Source organism: Prionailurus bengalensis, chromosome D2 (genome assembly GCF_016509475.1).
Source record: "Prionailurus bengalensis isolate Pbe53 chromosome D2, Fcat_Pben_1.1_paternal_pri, whole genome shotgun sequence".
In the NCBI taxonomy this organism is placed as follows: Eukaryota; Metazoa; Chordata; class Mammalia; order Carnivora; family Felidae; genus Prionailurus; species Prionailurus bengalensis.
Window position 1 is genome coordinate 77,165,080 of NC_057351.1, and position 17,987 is coordinate 77,183,066.

General features: G+C 48.2%; 1 protein-coding gene across 10 annotated transcripts in view; it reads right to left on the reverse strand.

Annotated features, from left to right (window-relative positions):
* Window positions 1-6,796: 6,796 nt before the first annotated feature.
* FGFR2 (fibroblast growth factor receptor 2) overlaps window positions 6,797-17,987 on the reverse strand; it is a 108,253-nt gene continuing 97,062 nt past the window's right edge. For 9 of the 10 annotated variants that reach the window (XM_043597727.1, XM_043597726.1, XM_043597725.1 and 6 more), the window contains 5 exons: window positions 16,701-16,823; window positions 15,873-15,943; window positions 13,501-13,638; window positions 11,750-11,855; window positions 6,797-8,499 (listed from right to left, as the gene is read on the reverse strand). In XM_043597727.1, coding sequence (XP_043453662.1) covers window positions 8,335-8,499; window positions 11,750-11,855; window positions 13,501-13,638; window positions 15,873-15,943; window positions 16,701-16,823 — 603 coding nt within the window. In that variant the 3' untranslated portion in view covers window positions 6,797-8,334. Of the gene's footprint in view, window positions 8,592-11,749; window positions 11,856-13,500; window positions 13,639-15,872; window positions 15,944-16,700; window positions 16,824-17,987 lie in introns of all 10 variants that reach the window. The other variant, XM_043597722.1, reaches the window with a different exon arrangement.

Consider the following 17,987-nt stretch of genomic DNA (forward strand, 5'->3'; position numbering starts at 1 on the left):
GGCCAGCCCCTTCTTTCTTAATAGCTCGTGTTCTCTCCTGTAGGTGTGGAGCTGCCCCAAAGTCTTGAAGATGCCCTTGAGTCATGTTGGAGATCTTAAATAACCAGAGGGAGTTCTGAATGTTTTTATTGTCCTGAAAAGCCCTGAAAGCCTGGTCTACCACGGTGCATGTATGCACAACCACACATACCCGCCCGGCTGCTGCCCGGGGGCCCCTTCTCGGGTTTTCCTTGGGTCTATGGGTGCCATGTAAATCAGGCCAGGCCAACAAGGTGTACCTTTCAAGGCACCACACTTACACCCTTGCATTCTCCCTCACACTCGCCCCAGTCTTTGAAAAGGGTCTAGGCTTTCATCTTGGGGATCTGCCAGAGGTTCAGCTTGCCCAAAGCAGCGAGGTACGCCTGCACTTGACTAAGCTCACTTGCTTTGGGGTCAGAAAAATAAGGGCTTAGTGTTTGAGTCGCTTTCACCTTCATTCGGAAGACAAGGGGAAAGCTGAAACCAGATGTCCGCATTGTTATTACCAGTCTCCGTTACCTGTACGCATTTATTGCGTAGGTAGATTTTTTCGCCCAGATTTTTCACGTGGGGGAGTTGTGTGCTGATGTTTGGGGCAAGTGACCCTGTCACGTCAAGTCTTCAGCCATCTGACCTTCCGGTTCTTGGGAAGCAGATAGAAGTCATACTCAATAATGTGTGCAGGTGAGCCAAGGCAGACCCAACATGGTCTGTCCTGGGATTGCCTTTGTGTTCAGAGAGGAGTTTGGATGAGGACGTGTGCCCACCAGCTCTCCCATGAAAATCTGAATGCACACAAGAACCCCAGAGTGATGGCTAATAAGGCCTTCTCACAGGATTGTAAAGAGGGCCGTCCTGCCCCCTCAAACCGGTCCTGCCGAGGCACAAAGGTGCTCCTTAGCTGGAAGAGATCAGATTTACTTCCCGCCAAACAAGCCTCATTCAAACCTGAATGTCAACCTCTCACCTTCCCTCCTTCTGGAAGAGCCACGCTATTTAGCCTTCGGTCTGCGGATCTCTGTGGCAATACTGGGCATGTTGCTACATGGAGCTCCTGGGAAGAAAGGGCGCCAGGAAGGCTCGTTTAGACACATCACGTTGGCCACTCACTGTCTCCAAAGGATCTTAAAACACCCTGCTTCGCCAAAGGGTGTTTTTCATGACTTTCATCCCCACCCCCGGGCCTCTTTCAAGTGGACCCTATTCTCAAATGCATCACCCAATTTCAGGACCTTGTTACCTGCTACTGTCCCTGCCCACAAGCCTTGCTGGGCCGTGGGGTTTTTGTCGAAACGATCCAACTGCTGTTACAGAGCTACAGCGGCAGTCCACGATGCATAAACGGACGTGCGTGTCTGTGTTCCAATAAAACTTTATTTATGGCCAGAAATTTGAGTTGTATATAATTTTCACACGTCACAAGATAACGTCTTTTTTATTTTCTCTCAGCCATTTAAAAACATAAAACTCTCCCTTACAGCTCACAAGTGGTACAAAAAGCAGGCGGTAGGCCCGATTTGGTCTGTGGGCCACAGTGTGTCCCCCCCGCCCCCCACCGGATCCACTCGAGAGCAGGAAAGCTCTCCCACTAACCACACCTGCAGCCCCAGTGACACCGCTGCCCTTTTGTGATTTAGTGTTTTGCCTTTGCCTTCTTCCTTCACAGCTCTGGCAGCTACTGGGTGATGGCCAGCAATAAACCAGGAGCGTCTGCGTTTTGGTCAGATCTAAATCCAATACAAAGCAACCGAAGGGCTAGTCTCATGGGGAGTAAGGATGATGCCAGGAAGGAAACTAGGTTCTTTCTTCCTCTCCCGCTGGGTTAGTGTATGCAAAGATACACTTAGCCTTTTTCCAGAAGAGGCAGCCGATCAAGTCACAGCATAACTAAAGGGCGGCTCTCGGTCTGCAGAGCAAACTATCCAGCCGTTCTGTCTCATTTCCATTCTCCCAGCACGCACTGTAGGAAGGAGATATGTTGGAGTCAACCAGAACTCTTAATGAAGTTCCCCCATAGAACAGCGCGTATTTCAATCTCTCTAAACCTGTTGGGTAACAACGTTAATTTCATAATTCCCGTAGATTTAGGGGGACAGCCCCTAAATGATACAATCCCAACCCCGGTAGGACACGCATCAGGCCTTCTCTGTTTTGTCCACAGGATATTTCCTTTTGTCACAGGACCCATTTTGATTTGCTTGTAACAACATCACATACAAGGCTAGAAAGGAGCTTCCCTTGCAAAAACCCTCCCAAACTTTTGCTTCTGGTCTTTCAGACCGTGGTACTTAAACCATTCACCAGCTTGGTCCCTACAGTTCCTAACACGTTGACTCGTCCCTTAAAGCTCATACTGGCCATTGCCTGGCAACGTTTAGAGAGCAAATTCTTGTTTAAAAAGGGGAGCATAGGGGCGCCTGGGTGGCTCAGTTGGTTAAGCGTCCGACTTCGGCTCAGGTCATGATCTCACAGTGAGTTCGAGCCCCGCGTCGGGCTCTGGGCTGACGACTCAGAGCCTGGAGCCTGCTTGGGATTCTGTGTCTCCCTCTCTCTCTGCCCCTCCCCCGCCCTCTCTGTCTGAAAAATAAATAAAACTTAAAAAAAAATCAAACTAAAAAGGGGACCATAACAGGTTGAGTGTTGTAAGCAAAATTTCATTTTTAGAATTTTTGGTCATTTTTACAAACGTAAAAGTTAAATGATGTTTGTTCAGGGAAGTGGGGGGAGACGTCATGAAATTCACAACTGTCTAGCGATTTCATGAGTCAGTTTCTTCGGTAGTAATGGTAAATACATATGCATATTTATACTTTTCTGACCTTGTATCTACATCTGTGTGTATGTTTACAACTGTATCTGTAGAAAGATGATAAATATAAGCATAAACTGCTGCTAATATTCGAAGGCCACACAGCAGGCACTGTGTTCAGTGCTTCCCAGGTAAAGTCTTATTTAATTCAACAATCATTTGAGAGAGATCACTTATCATCCCTTTCCGGAAGAAGAATACGTTTCCTCCTCTATTCTTAATTTATAAATCCATCGAGGTTCTCTGTCCCTTTCCAAATACATCGTGCTACAGACTTTGACTTGAAAGGGATACAGGCAGGATTCGGTTAAATGACCCCAACTAAGGAATTAAAAAGAGAGAAAGAAACTAAAAAGACACAGCCCGGAAGGAGGCAGTGTTCTGAGCCACAGGAGGAAAGATCACTCACCTGCATGTGTATTTTAAACCCAATTCTGCCACTCAACTGCTACATACTCTAGGATTCAGATTTGCAAATTAGAAGAAACCCACTGCCTTTTATTTCAAAGGTCCTGAGCTAATGGGAGATAGTGGCAAGGTGGTCAATGCGGATCGTTGTCCTAGCCACTGTCTTCTTTCCACAGCACCTCGTGTGACCTCTGAGCCAGGACTGAGAGGCAATTTGGAGTAGCCCATCAAAACCCCCTGAACCCTGAGGCAAAAAGGACACAAGAAGGGCCCCATTCCAGAACGTCACTTAAGACGTGGAAGGGCTCCTGCAGTCCGTGCCCGGCCAAGTCATTTCAAGGCTTCCTGGGGATGAAATGTGAGAGAAGATAAACTTTGCTTTCATCTTTAAAAACATCAAAAAATAAATAACATCAAAACGCTGGCTGGAGAAGGAGGGCTCCAATGCGCATACATAAGTAATGGTGCATGAATCAGTCCCAATGGATCGCTCAAGTCCCCCAGACTTCGTCTGGCGTAAAACTGGGGACGTGAGACGCACTCAAGGATTCCGGCCAGGAAGCAGGTCTCTCCTTCTGCAGCCCGTGGCCGAGCTTCCTTCCTTTCTCGGCCAAGAGGAAAAAGAGAAGGATCGATTTCTCAGCACCCTCTGCTCCATGAGCCTCCACTGAAGCCCTCTCACCGATCTTGGCCATTTTAGAAGTGCGAAAGCCAGGCCAATTATTTTGTTCTAGAGAACCCAGTAAGGTATTCTGTATCTTTCACTCATGATCTGAGGGGGATCTCCTCAGCTATTACATTCTTAGGAAGACACTCGGCACCCACTAGGATGGCTATCATAAAAAACACGGACAATAGCAAATGTTGGCAAGGACATGCAGAAACGAGAACCCTCATACATTGCTGGCGAGCATGTAAAATAGTGCAACCACTGTGGAAACACTCTGGCAGTTCCTCGAAAGGTTAAACACAGAGTTACCGTGTGACCCAGGGACCCCACTGCTAGGTATACACCCAAGAGAAATGCAAACTTATGTCCACACAAACACTTGTACGCTAATGTTCATAGCGGCACTTTTCCTGATAGGCAAACAGCGGAAACCAAATGTCCATCAACCAACGGACGGATAAACGAAATGTGTATATATCCACACAGTGGAAAAGGATTTGGTAATAAAAAGGAATTACCGATAGATGCTACAAAATGGGTGAATCTTGAAAATACCATGCTAAGTGAAGGAAGGCAAACACAAACTACGATCCCATTTCTGCGAAATGGTTAGGATAGGCAAATCCATAGACAGGAAGCAGATCGAGGGTTGCAGGGCTCAGGGGAAAAGGGAAATGGCAAGCGACTGCTCATTGGGGCAGGGCTTCCTTTTGAAGTGATGAGAACGTTCTGGAATTAGGGGGCGATGGTTGCACAACCTTGTGAATACACTAGGAAAAAAAAATCACAAAGGTACAAAAACGAATTCTTAGAAGGACACTATTTATTGAGGTTGGCGTGCCGAGGCTGAGCTAAGTTCCTCTAGGTAGCCCTCACTGTGGGACCGCGAGGCTGGTGGTTAATTAGTCCTACGGTCGAGGAAATCCAAGTCCACATAGAATCCAAGACTTGCCCAACATCACATAGAATCCAAGACCTGCCCAACATCACCCGGCTTTTAGAAATAAATGAATTCATTCTGTCTCAGTCTACCACCGTCTCTCTCCAGTACTGTGCAAGGCTGCAGCCTTATTTAGACCATTCCCAGCCATGCCACGCTCAGGAACCTCCAGTTCCTAATCTGTAATTGTGGGGACCTCTGTATGCCACCCTTCCGGAGGCTTAACTGTACGGTTCAAGCTAGTGGACCAACTTCCTGTTTCCAGAATGGTGGCTGGGTCCTCAATGCATGGCTGTGCAAGTTTGCCAGAGGTTTGTAACTGCGTGTTTTAGGTTCCTGTGTGGAGGGAAGCTCCCTGAGGTAAAGGATTGAGAGGCTTAACAGGGCAGAAGGGTACCCAGTCCCAAGGGAATCCACAGAACCCTCTGGAAGGCCCCATCTCTCCACCCCACTCTGCCTGACCCCACCACCAGCTACTTTCCGAGGCAGCCTCTTGACCACACCCTTCCCACTTGGAGATGGAGGGCCCAGGGACGACCCACCTCTCACGGAGGTGTCCGAGACTTTTGTTTCTTTGTAAATGAACTGATCTCACATCATGATGGCAATCACACTGTGGTTCAACTAATTTCCATTGCTTTCCTTGGGTCTGGTGGGGGGCGGCAGTGGGTGCGGGGGACCAGAAGCTCCAGGATTGCTATCATACCCTGCTTCCATCTGTTTATTTGGGGCAGGGCTCAAAAAAAGAAGTATTTCTCATCCTTCTCATGGACCATTCTGCCATCTTTCCCTTGATGACAAATCTCTCGAAATAATTCAAAAATCAAAATGGCCAACAGCCAGTATGAGATTCGAATCTCCACTGTCGACTAAAAAGCCATAAACTGCCCCTTTAGTCCCAAAGGCATAAAATGCACACCATCGATCTTCACAGAGAAGGACTCTTACGGATGCAGCACCCAGCTTCAAACACGCATGCCGCACCAGTAAGTTAGCCCTCAGCCCGGGCCAAGGGGGTCCCCCCACTCCCGTGACAATGCCCAGCGGGCTGCAGAATAATCCTCCTGTACACACGTAATTAAAAGCTGCTTCCAATTAGTTTCTGAAGTCCCATTCTCTTGGGTGGGATTACAACTCTGCTCTGCTGCTGATCGATGGTGGGGAGCATGGGAGATTGGCAAACGCAGAACCAGGCCGGTAGGCCACCCTCCAGATAGCCGGTAAGACCCTCAGTCCACTAATGGCCTCAAACACAATGAAGGCCCCAAACATGGCACTTTTCCACCGTAAGGCTCCGAGAGCATGGCTGAAGTTTGGGAGAAGTCACACTAGTTTTGTCTCCCTTTCCTGCTACGGAGGCTGGCAGGCAGGTATAATGAGAGCTTGAGTCATAGAATTTGCAGGTTATTAGCAGGAAGAACACCATTTCCCTCTTCAGATTCTTGGTGGCATGGAAATAGGTCAGATCATTTTAAGATTTGTTCAGGCTATCTTTTTGAAATGCTGAAGCAAATTCTCCTCTCCGTACATCATGGGGAAGCCAGCCTAAGAGGTTTCAAGGTCCCTCCCCAGGGTCCCTATCTTCTGAATACGTCTTTCAGCACCTGTCACCCTTACAACACCACGTCCCTGTTTGCAAAGCTCTCACCCGTGCCATCCCCCGTTTGCTCTTCTGGGAGAAACTAGGACCCACAAAGCTACAAGGACATCTTTGGGGCCCTAAGAAGCAACAGAGCCAGAACATAAACCAACTTCCCCTGATTTTCCACGGGATCCACCGGTCTCAGGGTCCCCGGTTCTGCTGGTCTCAGCCAACCCCTCTGATAATTCATCACGGGTTTGTAGCCAACAACGAGCCTTCCCGGCTCTGGCTTTCGTGCAATCCCACCGAACAGCACCGAGTCGACACCCCTCCAAGCACAGGAAACCATTTGGTGAGACAAGAGTATTAAAAAAATAAGCTGCGTGACATTTATTTTGTCTTGTTAACATTAATATCTGTAGAAACATTTTTATTGTCAGTATAAAAATTAACAGGCTTTATTAAATACTTTCTCCAATTCCGTAACAAATAGAATCAGTGTAATCTGCATTCATGTTGCATGGTTATAGCAAAGTGAGTAGGTGTTTCCAAAGCAAAACACGATACTTGAATACAGAACCAACAACACGGCGACATCGTGTCTGACACGGGTATCAGGCTGGATCTTTCCGCGAGGTCCTGCCAGAACTAGACGGAAGCAATCCCTTAAAAAGATGGAAGTATCCCCCAAACTATCAGCAGAACAACTCAATGTTCAATTTCTACGATGAGATGTTAAGACTCTAAAAGGCTGCTCTAACGCCAATGAATCTGGAAGCCATTATCAAAATTCACCGAAGAGAATACAGGCTAATCTGATTAACGTGCGACTCAGGCAGAAGTCCAGCTGCCGGAGAGAAGTACATTCTGCTATCAGCTCGACTAAGGTCCATCCTTGAGGGATGGATTAAGGCATCTTTTTAAGAGAGCGCTGGTACCATTTGTCTTGGGAAGTCCAGTTACATGATCCACGGGCCCAGTGACAGGGCTGCACAGCAAAACAAAATACTTTCTTATTAATGGGGCTCGCTTACTATCGGCATTTTGGTGGTTTAAGAACAATCATCTGACAGCAGAGTTTAAACAAATAAATCAAAACTTCATTTTCCCCAAATTAGTCATATTCGGTAAATATTTCTCTTGTCAGAGAATCTGACAACTAGTTAAGTCCAAGCAAGAGATTAACTAGTCCGATGCGCTGCCTGCATAGAAATGCCACTTAAATTACGAAGAAACAAAAACACAAAACTATAAATGATTAATTGTTTTGTATATTACCAATTCATTAATAAATTAATGTTATACCATTTTCCCTGAAAGCAAAAGTATCCTTCCACCTCTGCTCGGTGAAAATTAAGAAATTCTGTGTAAGAACAGCATTTATTTAGCAAATAGCTATTAAAAAAAGAGACCAATTTTTCTAGGTGCACTGGGACATCCATTTAAAATCAATACAAAAAATAATTCCTTGTAAATATATAATATATATTTATACATAATTTGAATATATTTACATACACCCAGCACCTATATACTGCAATTGTGCTCTGTAAGTGTGTGCTGACATATATTTTCTCCAATTATTACAAAATTCACAAGGAAGGCAGAACATACGTTTGCCTTGAGTCCAACTGGTCCACAGCCAGTACCCACAGTGGGTCATGGGCGCGTGGTGGCCCATGGACAAGTCGATTGCCCCAGAAACATTCTTCTTCTCCTGGTGAGGGTTACAAGTTTCCAACTGTATACACTCTTTACACGTGTGCCGATTACTTTTCTAATTATTTACTCCTCTGATCCATATATACAAGTGGAGACAGCAAGCTCCCGGGGGCGTGGCCTCCCTGCTCAGCGTGGCTAGGTTCTCGGTGCCGTCCTGTCTGGGGACAGAAGGACAAGCCCGTTCATGTTTTAACACTGCCGTTTACATGTGGATACTGAGGAAGGCATGGTTCGTAAGGCATGGGGTCCGGAGAGAAAACAGAATCGTCTCCTGAAGAACAAGAACTCCTTGTGTCAGCGTAACTAGGTGAATACTGTTCGAGAGGCTGACTGAGGTCCAAGTATTCCTGAAAGAAGGGAAGAGAGACGTTTTATTTCATCTTGGGTCAGGATAACAAGGTGAATACGGTTCGAGAGGTTGACTGAGGTCCAAGTATTCCTGAAAGAAGGGAAGAGAAGACTTTTATTTCACACGCAGGCTCTCGAGACGCGATAGCGGGGACAGGACAGGGGCGCCCCTTGAAGATTCCAGAGATCCAGCCCCCACCCGGGTCCCACCAAGACCTCCTCGAGACCCCAACTAGGTTTACTCCAGGCTGCCCTCGACTTTTCTCTCACAACCCATCGTGACTGAACTATGGGCAAGCAGGGAACGTCCAAACCCAGCTGATAAGAAGGAGGTGCCGACCGGTCAATTCCACTCGCACAGACCCCAGGCGAGCGGCTGGCTATGTGCCTCCTCGAGAGAGAGCACCCGGGTCAAATTCGAGCCCCGGCAAAATGACAAAAACATAATGTGCTGTGGACTCCTGGGACCCCTTTAAATAGCTGAGACCATGAATATTTATTTGACGAATTACATTTCACTACTGCAGTTTCTAGGATCATTTAAGGGGAATATGTCTCCCTTCAGCGGGTAATTTCACAGATGTAATCATCACTCTCAGAAGCCCTCTGAGTTGAAAATGTAAACAGGTTCAGAAAAGGCTCGGATAGACTCGTGCATGTTCAATCCATAATGGACTGTTAAAGAAAAGTTTGAAATTCAAAAAGGGCTCTTCTGAGCTCCCCGGGCGACCCAGGATAACATTTCCTCCGACTCATGGTAGGCTCTGAGTCCACTGCCTGGTCTTGTATGGCCCATGAGCGAAAAATGGCTTTTTAACATTTTTCAATGGTTGGGGGGAGGGGGGGGGCGGTGGAAATCAAAAGACAAATAGTATCTCATAGCATTAAAATGATATAAAATGACATAAAATTCACCCAAAATTTCAATGTTAGGGTCCATCAAGTTTTATCCGGAAGACAGACACTCATTTACGCATCGTCCGTAAGTGCTTTCTCACCCTGACGGCAGGACTGAATATTGCCAGCAGAGACCGTCTGGCTCACAATGATGACAATATTTACTATCTGGCCCTTTACTGACGAGGTCTGCAGACCCCCGCTCTGCGAACTATGGGAAGATTTCTAGACGGGGAAACGGCCGGGCCTCGCTGCCCCCGCTGGGCTCACACACTGGGGCCATTCTGCTCACATCCCCCAAGCCAGTGACATTCCAGGACAGGCGGTTTTGCTGAGGGGAGACAAAAAGTGCAGACCACAGCACAACCAGCCCCCGTGTTATCAGAAAAGAGCCCACAGAATGTTGGCGACTATACATTTGAGAAGACAAAAAAAAAAAAAAATTTTTAAATTAAAAAAAAAACGAAACCGCTATAATTCATCACCAGGGTTGGCAAGAAAAGAACCCCCATCCGAGAGTGGGGGATGTGTAAGTTCCAACAACCTCAGCATTAACCGCACAACTGGAAACAAACACACCCACCACATCAAAAGAGAACTTTTTGCTTACAATGATAAAAATGAAATTTTGTCCTAAATGGAAGCATTTTTCTCCAGCATATGGTAATGATTTTCAGAAGGAAAGAAACTTCGATTTTTATATCCGTTAGACAATATGGCATTCTGCTTTATTTTAGGATGCTAGATGTAAATTTCAGCATGAATGGGCCCGCTTTAAATATAAATATATAAATAAAGGAGCACGGAGCACGGACGCAGGACCATTAAAATGGAACATTAGTGCTGTCCCAGTTGCTACATGCAGCCATAAATGTTCAGATCGGATAGGGAAAAAAATAGGAATATCAGTGGAGTCCAAGTCTAGGGTTAAAGGAACTTACACTAGAAACAACAATTTTGGCAGGAGAAGAAAGTTGCTTCCCCCCCCCCCCCCCCCCCCCCCCCCCCCCCCCCCCCCCCCCCCCCCCCCCCCCCCCCCCCCCCCCCCCCCCCCCCCCCCCCCCCCCCCCCCCCCCCCCCCCCCCCCCGAACTATTCCTTTCCTTTCAACTTCTGAAGGTCAGCTGTATTCATTTAAATGCAATCTCTCCTTTTATCAGCTACAGTTAGACGCACAAGATAATGTTGCTGGCTTAAGGCTTCGGATTATTTCTTTTTTGAAAAAAATCATTCCCATACTATTAAGTGTATTATTTAAAAATACGTTAAATGTATTATTTTTATTTAAGCAATTTTAAGCTTTCGCTGCTGTTGGTAAGACAACTGTGGGTTTGGGGGAGGGTTTTTTTCTCGTTCAGAGGGAAGACTGCTCTCTGTACCCTCACTGAATGTCTCCAATTCGTTCATGAACAGTTTTTTCGTGGGGGGTTTTCTGGCCTTGCTGGGTTTTATGCTCTCTCCTGCTCAGATCATACATTTTCCACAACCATACAGACCACTCTCTGTCTGCATGCTGAATCCCGGACTGGATTCGGACAGTGAGGGGTGTTTCTTTTACTGGTACAGACTAGAAATATTTTATAGAAAAAATATTTTGACAAAAAATACAAGTTTTCACTTAAAAAAATCGCAAGCCGAAGGGGCACCTGGGTGGCTCAGTCGGTTGAGCAACTGACGTCGGCTCAGGTCATGATCTCACGGTCCGTGAGTTCGAGCCCCGCGTCGGGCTCTGTGCTGACGGCTCAGAGCCCGGAGCCTGCTTCGGGTTCTGTGTGTCTCCATCTCTCGGCCCCTCCCCTGCCCATGTTCTGTGTCTCTCTGTCTCTCAATAATAAACGTTAAAAAAATTTAAAAAAAAAAAAATCACAAGTCGCCCGTTATAGGAAAACTGTGTGTGCATTCACACACCCGGGGATAGAGGCCACAGGCCATTGGCGGACAGGGTCACGGCGGACAGGGACAGGGGCGTGTGTTGTGCGGGAACTCAGATGGCAGTCCACTGCTTCCAAGGGAGCCCATCGGCGGAGCCCACTAACGACTATGGTGCGGAGTCCAACTGGCCCACGCACCCTCCCATGCAAGCCCAAAGGCCGTCGCCGGACGTTTCTCTCCCCTCCCCCCTCTCCTACCCACCACCCCAGAGCCAGAGAGGCGCAGCCTCGTGGAGGGCCCGGTTGCGTGAGTCCGCTCTGAGAAAACTCAGGACTCAGGAGGCGCAGAGATTTTGACTCTGTCTGAGCCCCGTGGGAAAACGATCGACCACAGCGCAGCCTCCTGCGGGCGAGGTCGCGATGAAAGCGCCGCACCGGCCTCCCAAGAAAGGGCCGCGGGCTCCTGGAAGGGGGGTTCTTACCTCGTTGGTGGTGAGAGTGAGAATTCGGTCCAAGTCTTCCACCAACTGTTTGAACGTCGGCCTCTGTGAGGGCACGGCGTGCCAACAATCCCTCATCATCATATACCTGGGGAAACGGATTTCCTGGTGAATGCATTCTGTACGTACTAGGCGCCCGGCTAGAAGCCAGCTTTAAGAGGCGCTATGGAGACACGTCCGAAGTGATGACAATGGATCAGAACTTTCCAGATGAGAAGGCAGTTCTCTGCACTCCACCCCCCCCCGCCCCCACCAAATTCACCTCTTGGTTCCTCTGAAACCAAGCGCTCTGAGCTACAAAAACATCACTTTACCCCAAATGTCTCAGAACAGTATCTATGCCATGAAGACAGACATCTGTCGAGATGCCTTCACTGCCGGGTTCTGCGCTCCTGTGACGGTGACACCCCATGGGCGTATCACACCTTCAAGGGCACTTTGGGACGTGGCAGGAAAAGCCTTATTATGGGACCGGGTCTCCAGTCTGTCCCCGGCAACCCCCTCCCGCCCCCACCCCCTGCCTGGACCGGAGCAACTACACGGAGAATCTTCTCTCTCACGCTTCGGGTTTTACTGACTGTCGAGGACAAAGCTTCCTCAGATTTTGTTTGTTTGTTTGTTTGTTTTAAATGAAGTCTGAAAACCACAACTTTAAGGTAACGTCTTTATGAATTAATCTGCCATCACTGGGCTGCACGTTAACTTCCTGACTAACTCTTGGACGGGCCCAGGGTCCCAGGCCTTATCTTGATTATGGGTTTCGACAGACCCTCTATAGTAGAAAAAGCAATAGGAATGACAGGCAGCACAATAAATACCTTTCTATAATATACTATAAAATGTGGCCATTCATCAGATGTCCACTGGGCAGTGAAAAGTACTCATGGGATTACGGATATAAAATCCCCATGAAACGATACACAATAGACCACAGTCTCTGGGACAATCACTCTTCTCAGTTAACCCTGGGGGGTTGGGAAGAGAGAGCCTCCCTTTCAAAGCACTGATTCTACTGCACAGGACACATGTCACAAGCACAACATAATTCCACTTGAAGTGTGGGCCAGGTTTTTCTAGAAACCAGCTCATGGTTTTCCAGTCAGACCTGGGGCTCCAAGGGTGGCACCTGGACACATTTTTAATTCTCTGTGTTAAACCGTGGGTATGACACAGGTCACCAGACACGAGTCTGCTCCAAGGAAATGGGGGCCCATGTCAATCGTAAGGGCAATCTCCAGCGGTCACAAAGCTGTGGAAACAGCCATTCCCCCTGGCTGTGCTGGAGGCTGGGGCACGCAGTGAAGAAAAGCTATCCTGGCCTTTAATCCCCCACTCCGTGTGGGCAGCCCCACGGCTTTCCAGCTTATATATGAGAAAAGGCCAGGCGTATCTCTCCCTGTCTCTCTGAGGAGAGACAACGGCAGGACATAGCACAGTGGTCCAGGAAGATCACTCTACAAAGGTAGGAGCCCTCGGCCCGCAAGCCTGATGCCCTCTGTGATTTAAAGCTCACTCCATACACGTCAACGTGCTTTCTTTGGGACAGTCATGGCTGTCAGTGTGGCTATCTACTGCAGTTCTGGGGTTGAGCCCAGAAAGTTCCAGCAGCAACTCTTCTTAGAGCATGTACAGAAAACCAGGGGCCTTAGAAAACCCGAAGTAAGTCAGGAGAAGGGTTCCTGGCATGGAGGGGGGCGGGTCGACACAGCGTCAAGAGAGACAATGGCCCTTACAGTTCATTGGTGCAGTTTGCCGGCTTGTCCATCCTGTGTCCTTCCTTCAGCAGCTTAAAAAGTTCCTCCACCGGAATCCCTGGGTAGGGTGAACCTCCCAAAGTGAAGATCTCCCACATTAACACCCCGAAGGACCAACTGCAAAGGAGAGAGAAAACACGGTTATTACTAACCCACCTGAATCGCAAAAACCCTCAACGTGCCCGGTTAAGAAAATAAACACCCACTCACTTCTCATGTTCAAAGACTAATGACCCGAGCCCTCCTGAAGTTCATCCTACATGTTCCTTCCTGCCCCGAAGGAGCATCCCCAAGTGATGATGATGTGAGGGATGTTCTCAAGGAATTTTCCATCAACAGACAACACGCGAGTGATGGTAAGCCATCACTTTTTTTTTTTTTTTTTTTTTTGGCGGAGCTTTGGGGTGGTTGGGTTTTGATTCCGTCCCTCTCAAGTGAAGTTGTTCATGTTAAATGCGGTGTTCGCATGTGAGGATCTCGACTCGGAAGCAGCAAAGCTCTTCATGCTGCCGTCCGGCTCTTCCGTCAGCCCATGTGCCTGACCCCCCAGCAGGAGCAGTTGACAGAATAAGGCCAGCAAGCCAATGCTGGAGGTAACAGCTGCCCAGCGCAGCCAGTGGGGCATCTGAGGGCACAAACGGTTCCTGATTTACTAAGGTCATGAAAGGAAGTGAGCATCAGGCTGGGGTTAGGATGCAGGAATCCTGGGGCGTCTGGGTGGCTCAGGGGGTGAAGCGCCTGGTTCTTGATTTCGGCTCAGGTCATGATCTCGCAGTTCATGAGATCTAGCCCTCCATCAGGCTCCAGGCTGCCGGCTCAGAGACTGCTTGGGATTTTCCCTCTCTCTCTCTCTCTCTCTCTTTCTGCTCCTCCCCCTCTCTTTCTTGCTCGCTCTCAAAATACATAAACATTTAAAGAAAATAAAGGGCGGGGGGCGCCTGGGTGGCTCAGTCGGTTAAGCCTCTGACTTCAGCTCAGGTCACGATCTCACCGTTCCTGAGTTCGAGCCCCACATGGGGCTCTGTGCTGACAGCTCAGAGCCTGGAGCCTGCTTCGGATTCTGTGTCTCCCTCTCTCTCTGCCCCTCCCCTGCTTGTGCTCTGTCTCTCTCTCTCTCTCTCTCTCTCTCTCTCTCTCGCTTGCTCTCAAAACTAAAGAAACATTAAAAAAAAAAACTTGAAAAAAAAAAAAAAAGGTTGGAGGAATCCTAGGCCCGAGACGAGTTTCCCACAAGAGAATCTGAAAACAACTCACAAGGTACCATGTGCACCTGACCTTGCGGAGACCCACGGCTGGACTTTCTGGGCCCCCTTCAGGATGTTGACAATTCCTGGCATAATCGAGCTGAGATTCCTGCATTTACCTATGTCACTGTGGCTCTGGAAACACACCCCTACTGACTCTATCCGGAGGAGTTTCAGGTTTGGGGTGAGAAACGAAAACTCTCCCCGGTTCTGTGCACAGCAAGAGTGGCACCCCCACGCAGGCAGCTGGCTCCCTGCAAACACGGGCCCCCGGCACCTTCTTTCTGGGACTGTGCTGGCAGGGAATCAACACCCACCCCGGGGTCTTCCTGCTCCCACGAATAAAAACAACTCCACTGATTCCAGCTTTTTACTTTGGACGAATTCTAGACTCACGGGACCTTGGGGAAAACAGTACCGAGAGATGCTCTGTAACCTTCCACCCAGCGTCCCACCACGGGAACATCGTTCGACCTCATTTCCAAACCTCAAAGTCGACAACATCAGTTGGGAGCCTGACCCTGACAGTACTTTTAGGTGTTACCATCACGGACATAGTATAGAATGTTCACTCTGTTTCTCTAACGTTCTCAAGGGTGCCAAGACAAGGTCTGATGTTTTTTTTCAAAGGGTACACAGAGCCATCAGGCCCCGTGGAAATCACCAGAGCAGACCGTGCCCCACTCAGCGTTTCTCTGTCGGGGCAAAGCTAGGATGGGGGGGGGGGGAGTATGGTAGATGACCATCGAGTAGGAGAAGTTTCAAAATTCCTTCTTTCAGGGAGCAAAGAACATGCCACCAGTTTGGCAAATTCGATAGCGGCTTTGAGGCCGCACATCCGTGAATAAGTTGGGGGGCGGGGGGCACTTCCGCTCCGGCCAGAGGTGGCTTTGCGGTGCGCCCCCCGCGTGCGCTTTGAAGCTGGGCAGATTAGTAACACGGCATTGGTCACCAGCCTACCATAAAATCCGTCCTTTCTAAGGCCGGCTCCTGCACCCTCCAGAAACGTGTGAGATACGGCAGGCACCAAAGACTCAAGAGAGGTGAACACGGTGTTTTTTGCAACGCAACCCGATGGCGAGAAGCCAGAGAAGAGGAGTTACTTACACGTCACTCTGGTGGGTGTACACTCGATCGAAAAGGGCTTCTGGAGCCATCCACTTGACTGGAAGTCGCCCCTGCAAGTGTGGGAAAAAAAATGTAAGAGCCACTCTCTTAAACCCAATTTACTTTAGCAAGCTCAGCAGGCTGTGCCTCACTGAAGAGCAGATGCTAATGATTTTCACTGGTCAGTCAGGAGAGCAGAAGGAATCCGCTCCCGCAGGGCCTGGATAGAACGTGCAAGGTGCAGATTTGGGCGCAGGAATAAAATGCCATTTCTCTGGATTCTCATGACCATCTCTCTCCCTAGCACACAGACACATCCTGACCACCTTCTAGGCAAAAATTAACCTAGAAACTCCCAAGCTCTAGTCTTTGCTAGGGAAGTTCTTGACCCAAGAGGCTGCTGGTTATTCACCTTTACTAAAGGTATCTTAAATATAGCTTAAATTTACTTCTTGAGAAATTGGTCAAGAGTAAAGCAAAAGATGGGGTGCCTGAGTGGCTCGGTGGGTTAAGTGTCTGAGTTCAGCTCAGCTCATGATCCTGAGGTCCGTGAGCTCGAGCCCCACATCGGGCTCTGGGCTGACAGCTCAGAGTCTGGAGCCTGCTTCAGAATCCGTGTCTCCCTCTCTCTCTCTGCCATACCCCTGCTTGCTCGCTCGCTCACTCGCTCTCTCTCAAAAATAAATAAACATTAAAAAAAAAAAAAGAGTAAAGCAAAAGAACAGGGATAAAGGGCAGAGGAATGAGCATCTATCATCTTTCATCTAGAACATTCCGTGCCACCCCCACGCCCCCCTTCCTTCCACCACATCACTGCCACTGACTTACGTTTGTGGTCTTTTTGTAATAGTCTATATTGTTGATATCTCTGGCCAGTCCAAAGTCTGCTATTTTCATCACATTGTTTTCTGTTACCAAAACATTTCTGGCGGCTAAATCTCGATGAATGCACTGAAACCAAGAAAGAACTCATTTCAAAATGTTTCAAGAATAAAGAGAAAACATACTTCTTAGGATGCAGAGAGGAAATACATCATAAATCAAAAATTGGTTATTTCTTTTCTAATTAAAATAACTAGGGGCACCTGGGTGGCTCAGTCGGTTAAGCGTCTGACTGGGGCTCAGGTCACGATCTCGTGGTTCGTGGGTTCGAGCCCTGCGTCAGGCTCTGTGCGGACAGCCTGTTTCAGATTCTGTGTCTCCCTGTCTCTCCCCTGCTCGAGCTCTATCTCTCAAAAATAAACAAACATTAAAAAAAAATTAAAAACAAAACTAAAAAACCAAGGCCCCAGTCATTTTGAAGAGTAAAGATACACCAAGGACCAACACTGGTGTCCTTCATACGAGATCTGTAACTAGATTATTCTAAAATCTTTTATCTTAACACTTGCTCTCCCTCCCTTTACAGACAAACTCAGAAGAGCTAGTTAACCTCCAAAACCACATCATCTTTACCTCCTGGTCAGTCCACAAACATTGTTTCCATCCCCACGCCTCAAAGTTGATGGAGGAACCTTTTGTCACACCAAAGTGAGTTCTTCTAATGTCTTAATTCTTCCCTCTGCAGCTCTGGACGCTGTTGATTTCATGTTCCTTTCAGAAACGCACCCCCACCCCCCTTGAGTGCGACCCCATCCCTCCCTTGGCTCACTCTCTTAACCTAGCTTCCTCTCTTCCCCAGGTCCCTGAAAACTGGGGAAATGTCCCATTAATTTTGTGTATTTCCACATACCCCAGGGCTTCTATTGTTAGATACATACAAAAGATTTGCAAATTCCTACCTCTTTCCTGACCTCTCTCTCCTGGGACTCTCCTTGTTATCTTCCACAGGCTAGGCAACATCTCTGCACTAACATCTCTCTGGTACCTCCAATTCAAGGTCTCGGCTCTCTCTGAGATACACCCCAGAATTCTTTGCACCCTCCTCCCAAGTTCTATTGACATCGACCCCCAAATGCCTCTGCCCTTTGTCCATCCTGCTCTATCCCCACTACTAACCACTGAGCCCAGGACGTCACCACTGCTCACTCCATCCCCGTAGATGCCACACTGCCCCTAACGGGTCTCCAAGCTTCCAAACTCAGCCTTACACACCTGCTAAGCTTCCCACAAGTT